The sequence below is a fragment of the Cariama cristata genome, unplaced genomic scaffold (genome assembly GCF_000690535.1).
Source record: "Cariama cristata isolate BGI_N322 unplaced genomic scaffold, ASM69053v1 scaffold24251, whole genome shotgun sequence".
NCBI lineage: Eukaryota > Metazoa > Chordata > Aves > Cariamiformes > Cariamidae > Cariama > Cariama cristata.
The window spans coordinates 1-11912 of NW_009601340.1; the positions used below are offsets into that span (position 1 = coordinate 1).

The following is an 11912-nucleotide window of genomic DNA, read 5'->3' on the forward strand; positions in this document are numbered from 1 at the left end:
TCTGTTTTAGCCAAACCAGGACACCCTGTTTGGGCAACAAGAGATCGGCACTTTTCTCTGGTGCTCATGTTTGCTGAACAGAAAGATGAGGGGTCCAGATTCTTGGTATCGCCGCTGTCTTACAGCCACAAGAGGAACAGCTTTGTGTCACGCTAATCCTGCGCCTTGCCCTTGTGATGTATGGTCCTGTTATGTTTGTGTTTCATGCTTAAAACAGTAATTTTTTAGTTGTGGATAGCTGAGAGCTTTGTGGACACCCAGGAGCTCTGATCTGCTAATGTTAACACACATTTCCCTGCCCCCTTTCTTGCATAACTTGTGATCACAGAGCCATGAAAGTATGTGAGTCCCTCCCCCAGCACAGACTGATCCCACCCGGCGTATGATCTGGGCTCCATGTCAGCTGGAGCAGGCAGCACCAACTTGCCAGAGCGCTGCACGTAGCAAGAGTGATGACCTTAACGAAAGAGAGTTTCCACAGGGATCTTCCACCACCTTCCGAGGTGGCCACGGCTGACATGGACAGCACCACCGGGAAGGAGGAGGCTCTGCTGCAATCAGTGATGAAGGCTGGAGCAGTGGTGCCAAGGAAGCAAGCAGTGGGAAGGCTGGTCATGCACAGCATGGCGATGTTTGGCCGGGAGTTCTGCTATGCCGTGGAGGCCGCCTTTGTCACGCCAGTGCTGCTCAGCGTAGGGCTGCCCAGGAACCTCTACAGCCTGGTGTGGCTCATCAGCCCTATCCTGGGCTTCGTGCTGCAGCCCGTGGTAGGTTCAGCCAGTGATCACTGCACCTGTCACTGGGGCAGGAGACGACCTTACATTCTGGGTCTGGGCATCATCATGCTGCTAGGCATGGCTTTGTACCTCAATGGGGACGTGATGATCTCAGGTGAGTGAGGGGCATATGCTGTATTCACAGACAAAACTCATCCTAACCTTTTTTTTGAAAGGGGTTCCTTTTTTCCTTGCTAAAAGGGACTGTTAGAATTGGGTATCCTGTTACTTGGCTGCATTGAAGGAGCTGGGGAACACTGAAATCCTCATATATGTTCAGTCCTAACACTGTACGTTAGGTACCCAGCACATGGTGTTCTGTAGTTTCTGCATGTGATTGATTGCAGTATGTTGTATGTTGGTGTGGTTGCCTGATCAGTTCGTACAAATAAAGCACTGCTTAGGCCCAGGGGAGTTTCTACGAACTAAAGTTTACCTTGTTACTTTAAATAATCAGTATCATTTGTGTGATGTAATACACATCCAAACGGAATGGTTGGATATTAGGAAGAACTTCTTCACTGTAAGAGCCATTAAGCACAGGACCAGGCTCCCCAGGGAGGTGGTGGAGTCACCATCCCTGGAGGTGTTCAAAAAACATTTAGATGTGGTGCTTCGAGTCACGGTTTAGCGGGCATGGTGGTGTTGAGTAGATGGTTGGACTTGATGATCTTTGAGGTCTCTTCCAACCATAACGATTCTATGATTCTATGAATATCCATAAATCCCTGTTTTAGATGAATTAGCATTTAAAATACCTATCTAATTATTGCAGCACTGGCTTGACTCAGGACTGTGTTATGCTGGTGAATAATAGAAATCTGCAACTCCTTGGGAACAGTGTTGCACCTGGAATGCGCAAAATCAAATAGGAGTGACGTCCCTAGATATGGTTATATTTCAGCTTGCGATGTAACTTCTCAGAATCTTGATGGAAAGTTACTGCTATCATTATGACTTGGCAGAGGGGGGAGGTGTGTGGTGTTTTGAATTGATTTATTCTCTCTTCCTGGATATCATTGGTGTTGAATATACTTCTGTTCATTTGACCAAAAAGAGATGTTACAGTCAACTCTTGATTATCTAAAACAATAGAAAGGTGGGACAAATAGAATAGAACAAAAAAGTACTACAAAATGCATGTGCATTAGGCTACCAGAGCATGCCATGGAGGTGCGAAGGAGCAGATGAAGACTGGTGATGCTCTTGATTGTGGAGCTTGGAGTACCCAGAGGTTGCGCTGACTCAAGGCAGTAAGTCAACTTAGCACACCTCAGCACTACGCAAACTCAGTTACCCTGCTGCTCTGATGTGATTCTGGGGTCACTGCTCTCTCTTGCCTAACTAAGCAGTGTTTAGATTTGGAGGTGTCAGGAAAGATAAAATGTGGTTTTGCAAAACATGGCACTGTTGCTGTCAGAATGAGGGTGTTTTTCTTTTTGTAGCTTTCATCGGTGAGAGAGACAAGCAGCGGACGTGGGCAATAGTCATTACCATGCTGGGAGTAGTGCTTTTTGATTTTGCAGCTGATTTTATTGATGGCCCCATCAAAGCGTATTTATTTGATGTCTGCTGTCACCAGGATAAAGAGAAGGGTCTGCATTACCACGCCCTCTTTACAGGTACTCAGATCCCTTCTTTTCCTCCCTACCTCTCAAAGGAGGGGAAGGTAATTGCATGGATTTTATCCTCACTGTGTTTCTAATCTTGAATGAACTGATCATCTGATCCCACACTTCAGTCACGAGTGTTTTGTTGCTGGGTTTTCACTACTCCGGAGAACAGCAACTTGTGATTGCTGCTACAAGAATTCTGCTGCAGAAGGCTGCAGGCATAAACATTTACAGCGACATAGCCACAATTTGAGTATGAACAATGAATTATTTAAAAAGTGAAGTAGTCCTTATTCAGCTTGTTCTGATTTTTTTCAAGTTTTTGGTGAAGAAAAAAATTAAGGGATGTGACTTGTTTCTTTGCCATAGCACATAAAAATAACATTTTTGACTCAGCATGTGACATAGAGCAAGAGCTGCACAAACCAGAACAGCTGATTTCCATTCTTCAGCAGTGCTCCAATATGTGCTGCCTTCCTGTATAGGAATAGGAGTTCTGTGTAAAGTGCAGAACTTCACAACTTCCACAAAATAAGTCCAAGTGATTCAGTCTGGACTCTTGCAAATGAAGTAAGAGCTTCATTTATCTTTATACATGTTTGAAATGTTGATGAGTTACAGAAGGGAGCCTTCTGCACTACATGAGCCCCGTGTTGAGAAAATGCACAGGGAAGGCACATAAGGCTGTGTACCTGTAATGTGAATCAGGAGGAGCTTCTAGCCGTATCTGAGAGCAGTCACTGTGAAAGGACTAGACAAAAAGCAGACTAGACGAGAAGTCACGCAATCTCTGTTGATGCAGATTTTCGTGGCTACTGAGCCGTACCAAGTGCAGAGAGATGTAGATTCAGTGGCAGTTACTCTAATTGAGGAGAGAGGTTTGGCAGATGTTCACAACAAGCTGATTTTGAACAAATGAAATAGCTGTGTCCAGGAACACAGATTATAAGGGAACCTGAAAGCCACATGGGAATGAAATCAGTATTATCCATCAGAAGCTGACACATAAAAGTTTTAACAATCGTTTGTTTCGACAGAGTTGGAGTGAGTCTCTATGTATATTCTTGCCTTCAACAGAAATCTGGTTGCAATTTTTCCTTCGATGATACTAAAAAGGCTTGATTTCCAAATTTGGAGCTACAGATTTAGATGATTCATTTGTGTACTGAGCTGAGGAAAGGGATGTGGGACAAATCACATCAAATAAAACTGGAAGAGATTGCATTATTTGGTCTGTCACCCTGTGCCCTTTATAGCAAGATCATCATTATATTAACCATTCCGATGGGTAATTACCTAGCCTGCTCTTGAAATCCTCATTTGATAAGGGTTCTGCAGCCCTCCCAAGGCACTTATCATTCCATGTTCTATCCCTGTTAGACACAGTCAGCAATCTTCCCATTTCTTTTCTAGCTTCTGTTTTAGATATTATTTTGTTTCCCCTATTTAGTTCCTTCTTTTTATACTAAATATCTCCAAGACTTTGCTCTCCAGTTTGTCATGGGTTTAAGGTTTGAACATGAAACTGGATAGCTTTGCAGTTATGAAACTTATGACCACCAACACAAGTGGAAGGAAGAGTGCACATATCCAACACACAACACTCAGACTGCATTCCAATATCATGATTGCTTTTTTTGTCAAAACAGTATGCAAAGATGACCTCAAACATCAAACATTCACTCTGTGCAAACATCTAGTGTAGGTTTTCCTCAAAAAGTTATTAACAGCTTAATTGATTCCATAAGAAGAACCAAGGATAGAGTCCCCTGTAAAATGCAGTAGGACACAACGAAGGAAGGCCATAATCAGACTCAAGAGGGAAAAAAAGTACAGAAAGCCCAGAATGAAATCCAAATCCCATGTTTTGTAGGTGAAGCAAATGTAGATCCTGTTACTAGTGTTACTTCTTGTTGGACAGAATGGTTCTGCCTCACATTGTCTTCAGTTCTCCTAAGCAGAAGAGTAGAAATACTTTGAAGTCCTACAAATGCTTCTATCCTGCTTCACTCCCACGTCCTGCAGAGCCACCTGCTTAACCGGGTGCCAGGACTCTGCTTCCCCTGCCAGAGCTCTGTGCTGTGGGTAACACCGTGCACTCCCTTGTGCTGCTGACACTGGGTGCACTACTAACAAAAAGAAGAGATTGTAAAAAGCCAGACTGAACGCAGGTTTTATTAACTTCAAGACACAAGGTAGCATTCTTATTTTACCTTTTATTCTAACTTTTTCTGAGAAAATCCATAAACAGAATTACAGATTTGTATTTGATCCTTTTTGTTTTCTTTTCTGAGTGGTGAGGTACATAATTTCAGTAGAATTTTATTTTGTATTACTCACTGTTTCAAAGAAAATAAAGCTTCAAAGAGTCAAGAAAAGAGATGGAGGCCCATGTTGCTATATGTTCAGGCATTTTTTGGAGAGCTCTGTTCACCAAAGCTGAGGAGATTTTTCAAGAGATGTTTTGGTAACTGGTGATGTATGTGATTAGCGCAGTTTTCCTATTTCTTGTGATTAATATCTGAAGAGTGATTATTCAGTCATTTCTAGGGGGGATCACATGTTGAAGGTATTGTGTACTGTATTTTTATTTTACCAATGCCAGTAGCTCTTTTTTCCACTTTTTTCCCACCCCTGCAGGTTTGGGAGGAGCCTTAGGTTACCTGACAGGTGCTGTGGATTGGGGTCAAACTGTACTAGGATATTCCTTGGCATCAGAATTCCAGGTGATTTTCTTCTTCGCAGCCTTGGTTTTCCTAATCTGCCTTATCGTGCATCTGTGCAGTATTCCTGAAGTCCCACTTAGATATGAAAATGAAGAGACAAAGTTCTTGTTGGAAGTAACTGAATCCTATAAATATAGCTCCATAGAGGAGGAAATCAAGAATGGTTACTTAAAATCAACATGTACTGAAATAAAGGCTGCAGCTAAACCAGGGAAATGTGCTGTTACGTCATGTACAGAGGTAAGTGCAGAGATAATTTTGTAAGCCGTATCATTGTATCCTTGGAGACCCTTTAATTAGCTAATGCTGACTATTTGGAATGGAGCCCTTTCACACAAAAAGAAAAAGAATCCTTCACCAGGATACAGGGTCAGGAGGAAGCCTGCTTTCTTTTCTCTTTTTTTATTTATAAAGTATTTCCAGCAAGAGGGATGAGACAGAGTGGTCCTGATGCTTTGAACAATTGGCAGGGATGGGGGAGAACCACGTTCAGGTTTCTGCTCTGTTTCAGTCTCTTGATATCCTCCTCATGTGAATTTTGTCAAGAGGATCTACTTTGTCCTTTATTCCTGATAGAATTCACATCAAATTGTGGACAAGGACTACAGTCCATTAATCTTTGATATAAATCTGTAACTCCCACTGAAGTCCACACACTTTCATACATAGTATGTATGAAGTGTTTGTTCCCTGGTCTAAACATTTGGGTTTGCTGCTGCTCAACATTTCATTGAGGATTTATTGACAGTACTGATGTGTTTAAAATTGCTACTTCTACAGCAATGCTACCTTGCTTCTGGAGTTTTAGTTTTATTCTGAAGTGATGTTGTAGCTGTGCCTTTGGCAGAACTTTTATATGCAAGAGAATAGCAAATACTTTCAAATCATCACTGTTACTTTGTTTATGCTGCATTTTTATGAGAGATTGCTTCAATCTAAGGCAACTAGGAAAAAGTAAATCTACGTGAAAAATATCTGGAGAGCACATTTCTAGGATGGTCTTGGGAACAGATAATAGTTTTTACTGTTTTGTTGATGACTTTTAGTGCTAGGAATCCTCACTGCACTCTCATGGTACCCTAGGTACAAATAAAAGGGATTTATTATCTTCTACTGTTTATCATTGTACTATAATAGCACTTGGTATTCCTAACCCAAAGAAAAATACTATTACACCAGATACAACACAAAGGTAGAATAAGAGGTGAACACTACCTGATGAGAATGCCAAACACAGAGAGAGGCAGACAGCAGAGCAACAGTTTGTCGGGAGAATATGGCTAGCATGCTGCAACACTGTCCCTGCTGCCCCACCGTAGGCCAACTTGAGCAGCCAGCATCCTTCACCAGCACTGTTCAGTCTAAGCATCACCCAGATTGTCAGAGATGCTGAGTGTTGTTGACTGCTTGGCCCATGTGGGCTCTAAAGAAAGGAAGGTAAACGAAAAAGAAAGAGCAGACGCAGTGAAAGCAAGGGGAGCAGACTGTGGACTCGGGTAGCCTCTACCTTGGCAAGAACTAATTCCAGTGAATCAGTGATGTCTGACACCCAGGGTGAAGCTCTGGTGTCCACTGTGGGCAAGCTTTTGCCATTGCCCTCCTCTCTGTGCTTTTAGCTGGACCGCCTGTCAGAGGCTTACAGTGCTTTGATCTGCCTCATGTTTCTTTGATGTGCCTGGTCATGTATAAATTCTAGACACTCACTGCTTTAGTGGTCTGTCTCTTGTGGCACGTGTTTTCTGAGTTCATTCATTACTGTAATTGCTTCCTTGAAGAAATGGTTTGGCTTCCTGTTTTTCTGTGTCTCTTTTTTTTGCTGCAGGCATCGTGGCCCTATATCTGCTAAATTAAGGACTGTGCTCTAAGATGCTAATAGCTACCATGATTATTAATGAGATTTGGCCTGTTGTAGTATGAACAGACATCCAAAGTCCGTTGCTCTTTAGTGTGGTGCCAAATTACTCAGATCTGCTGCCATAAAACCCAAGTCATATTGATCCCTCTGTATCTTTATGAATCATCTTAGGCCTTGAGTTGTAGTGATTTTAAAGAGAAAATGATTGAGTATTGTGAGCTTTTGAAGGATAAGGCACTTAAACAGAGCCAAGTTTCAGCATGTCATTTAAATTAGTGTGGGGTTTGTGTGTTGGTGTATGTTGAATGTGTGCAGTAAACATTTCAGTTTCCATTTCTGCTCACTAAAATATCTAAATAGAAAGCAAGCATTTCTATATAGCTGTCAAATTATTGTTTGTAATTACAGCAGTGTCCTTTGTAGTTCCCTGACCTTACGTTAACACTTTGATTGGAAAGGCTGTTTTAAAGTACTGTGTGGAAGAGTTGAACAAATCAAATAGCCAACTCAAACAATAGTAATTATCCTTGAAATAACACTAATGAGTCAATATGGAATTTTTTTGGTTGTTTTTTATAACTGTAGAAGAATAGAAAGCTTATCCTGTTTAAAAGAGACAGTGATGCCAAGAGAAATTCCAAGGGATTTGGACAATATACAGTTCAAGGTGAAAGTCAGCAACTTGAATTTTGGCATTCCTATGAGGATTAAAAACCTACGACTGGAGCAAAGTATTTTCCAACTTTGCGGTGATTATTCATAGAGTAGCTTGCAGCATAACCTAGTTCAAAGGAATGCAGAATTGTGAAAAGTAAGTAGAATATTGAAGGAGTGAAGGAAAAAATGGTATTTTCTTACAGCACATTGGAGACAAAATTCAGCTTTCCAGTAATGAACATAGCATTTATAGTTCTTCCACATTGTGTGACCATACAGCTTCCCTCACCATGTCTCCCAACATTGTTGCCTCCAAACATCGTTAGAGAAAATTAGAAGTGTTCCATCATGCACAGATGAAATAACATCTTTTTTTCTTTAGAAGCAAAGAAACACACAGGAGCTTTAAAGCAGTAGGAATTGTGTGTCGCAAAGGCCTGACATTGAGCATACCTACAATACTAAATAAAACTCAAGTAATATAAGTGACCTGATGAATGTGACTGGAAAAGAAACTCGCGGAGTTTTGGGGCACAGGGCTCAGACAAGGAGGAGGGAGATAAGATAGGGCATTGAAGATGTTGAGAAATTTTGTTTTTCCCCATCATTGCGATTTGTTAACCATCACCAATAACGTTTTGATTTTGAAATTAGTTATTTCTCCCATGGGATGAGGCATTCAGGTGGTGGAGCTCACATTCTCTGGGTGGTAGAGTTTTGAGTGGTGCTGCATCTCCTGTGATCTATCACAGTGTCTCCCTGCTTCATGGAGGGGAAGACAGTTTCTAGTGGAAATCTCATTATATGCCAGAAGACGTGAAGTTTTCTAGGGAATTTAGCACATAGAAAGGAATGGGAACAATGTCTCAGAAATGCCATATTCCACAGTTGATACATTTTAATTTTCAGGAAGTGTTTTGAGTTTCGTTTTTTTCCATGGTAGCTTTCTATTTTCAATGTAGACCTGATTGTTTCCATAAAGAAATTATTTTTGTTCTGGTTTTGTTTGGGTTTTTTTTTGAAACTCCACTGAATCTGTTTTGCCGGAAAAGTAATTAATAATCGTACTGATTACAAGAACAAGAAATCTTACATCCTTGTTGATATACTCTGGCTCTCCCAGAGTCTCTGTGAATCTTTCAGATGACTTTATTAGGCAATGGTTCTACAAATCAAACATATAGTGAAGGACACTCAGTACCCAAGCAACCCTTCCTAACAAAAAATAAAAAACTTTGGACGTTTAGAAATTAAAAGATGCTGAGGCCTTTTTCATTAGCTGTCAGCTATTTTATTAGCCTTCAAGGAAATAATACAGTTTTATTGTTAAATACTTGCTTTTAGGATCAAAGGCGGATGACCCTTAAATCACTCCTGAAGACACTTTTAAGTATGCCATCCCACTATCGCTATCTGTGTGTGAGCCACCTCTTTGGATGGATGGCTTTCCTGTCCAACATGCTCTTCTTCACGGATTTCATGGGACAGGTAAAAGCTTAAAACCCTCTTGCTTCTCCTTCCTCATAGCACCTCCTCATCCACCAAAAAGAAATGAGACGTTGTTATAATCCTGCAGAAATGACAGTGGTGGCAGAGCCAATTGTATCTGCATGGCTCAACAAGAGTTTTGCAAAACAGCTAATTGATCTCAGGCCTTTGTTCTGAGCCAGTCTGTTGGATCTTTGGGGAAAACCTTTTAGTATCTGTAAGGCTATTTGTGTCTATTTAACAGTTCCAAATGAGGCTCTCGGAGCTGTTCCAAACGCATCCATTCTCTGCTTTGGCTTTGGAGCCGCTCCGAGATGGGCAGTTTCCTAATTAAAGTAGTGCTGGCGTTGCTCGATGCAGCTGCCCTTGCGCTGGTGCACGGGCACTGCCGACACAGCCGCAGCATCCCCGACCTCAGGCTCTGCAGCTCTCGGCACACAGTGAACTACTTGGTAGCTGAAAGCTCTTCTCTCCTTGAATTTGGCTGTTCACACCTTACCTCTTTAAACCTTTCCCTAAGTCCCTCCTGCCAGCAATTATTTACCTTTGTGATACCCACTGCTCCCTTTTCCATGCCATTCCCAGGCAGTAAGACTGTATGTTCCTGCCAGTGATTCTTGCCTATACCATTCTGTCTGCCTCCTTTCTTCCAGGGTACAAATACGCTCCTGGCACAAATCCTCTCATTGCCACTTTCTTTTTCCTGTGGTTTCCATGCAGTATTCCCATTTTCTTGCCTGTTTTTGTCTGTATGTGAGAGGGAGAGGTTTTTTTCCTGCAGTGTGTACGAACAACTGAAACAAAAAGTTCTGCTTGCCTAGATGGAATTGAATAAGACGATTACTGGGTGGAAAAATGAGGGTTTTGGGGTAAGCCTGAAAAGAGAAAACAACACATTTAATTGTAGATAAATTAGGGAAATAAAGGCTAAGGCGAGAAGGCAGAAGTGGAGAGAGAAGGAGAGTGGGTAATGAGACACCCAAAGGAAAACAAGCAAACGAGTCAGTGTAGAGTGGACAGTCCAGGAAACAGCAGAGCATAATAAACGAGGAGGAGCCTGGGATGTGAGAATCTGGGAGAAATTAATGTGAAAACTGGAGAACTGTGGAGGGGTGATTAGGGCACTGCTTAACAGATTTCTTGGGTGCTAATTACCTCCCCTACGAGGGATGAGGCCCTGTGATGGGTACTCTGCTCGCGTAAGAAGGAGGTATTATATACATGCAGTCCATCCTTGCCTTATGTGATCTTTGTGGTCTCTTTCAGGTTGTATACCAGGGTAGTCCTTACGCACCTCATAACTCCACACTTTACCTTACCTACAAAACAGGAGTAGAGATGGGATGCTGGGGGCTGTGCATCAATGCAATTGCTTCGTCAGTCTATTCTTGTAAGTACCCAGGAATGTACTCCAACACTGCATTTTGAAACAGTGCTTAAACTGTTAGTCATTTGCCATTGTTTAAAAAAATAAAGCAATGCCAAATTAACTGGTTTTCTCCACAATAAAACATTAAGAAATGTTACATTCTCAGCATTGTTAGAAACTTGTATCTTAACATGAACAGCTCCTGACCACATGATGAGGGGTCACTTTGGGAGTAAGGCATTGTTCTGCATGTGAACTGACCCCAAACACAGAAAATTATCCTGAAGTTAAATGCTAGGCTAAAATGGATGCCATGGGCGTCATTCTGAGATGCTCTTTCACCCAGCAGTGATGTAGTTGTAGGTTCTTGCAGGTCCCTCTGATGGCCTCTCCCCATCTGCATTCCTCATAAAATAACTCTTTCACAATGCAGTAGAAGTTCTTGCCAGAAACATGAACTTTGCTTTCCAAAATTATGTGTAAATATGCTAGCACAGTTACCCAGACAGATTTCACTATAGCTCTTATCAAGGATTAGAAAAAACACTTGCGATCCAAAACCTCAGATAAGCAGCATTTTGGGGACTGAATTGAGCATCTAAAAGAGGCTTGGTAGATATCTTTTCCCCTTTGGAGCTTAACTACAGGCATTTCCCTAGCGCCTTTCTCAGGTCAGACAGAGATTGATGCCAAATATTCGCATTACAATCAAACAGTGGAAATGTCTGAGGTTGTCAATGATGGCAGTTCTTCTACAACAGCTGTTAACTACGTCTTCTCTGGAGTTGGCTATGCCAGAATAAGACTATCCCCAGAGGGAGCAAGTATTTGGCAAGTTTATACCTACAATAATTTGAGGCACCTTCCAAAATCAGTAAGATTATCTACTTCATTGCATTTTACAAACTAAAACCCCTTAAAGGATTACATGAGACCTGTTTTGTTTTAGTCTTATCAGCATTTTAACTTTCTTTCCACAGACCTGCAGAAAATCCTTCTGCCATACATAGGATTAAAGGGACTTTATTTCATTGGATACCTACTTTTTGGCTTGGGTACTGGACTAATTGGCTTGTTTCCCAATGTCTATTCCACGCTGGCTCTGTGTTCCCTCTTTGGCGTCATGTCCAGCACGCTGTACACAGTGCCGTTCCACCTCATTGCAGAGTATCACAGGGAAGAAGAGGTGAGTTCAAAATTGAAGGAAGGGTAAGTTTATATCCATCTGGGACTGTTTAGTCTAATTTGGGAGAAAACTGGATAGAACTGGTGAGCAGCTTTTAATTTTAATTTCAAACTGCTTATGATAACACATGTTATGAACAGAAAGTTTCTGACAGAGAGAGTTAAGGTCTCAGCTCTAAACTCTCCAAACAGTCCTGCACTGAGATAAGTAATTATTAATCATCACAACTGAAACAAAGCCAA

General features: G+C 41.6%; 1 protein-coding gene across 1 annotated transcript; it reads left to right on the plus strand.

Moving 5' to 3' along the window:
- Window positions 1-387: 387 nt before the first annotated feature.
- SLC45A2 (solute carrier family 45, member 2) lies at window positions 388-11693 on the plus strand (the record flags this gene model as incomplete). Its single annotated transcript, XM_009710423.1, has 6 exons — window positions 388-891; window positions 2222-2398; window positions 5030-5355; window positions 8972-9115; window positions 10382-10505; window positions 11465-11693. Coding segments are annotated over exons 1-6 (1439 nt in total), but the record flags the coding sequence as incomplete, so codon positions are not given.
- Window positions 11694-11912: the final 219 nt, after the last annotated feature.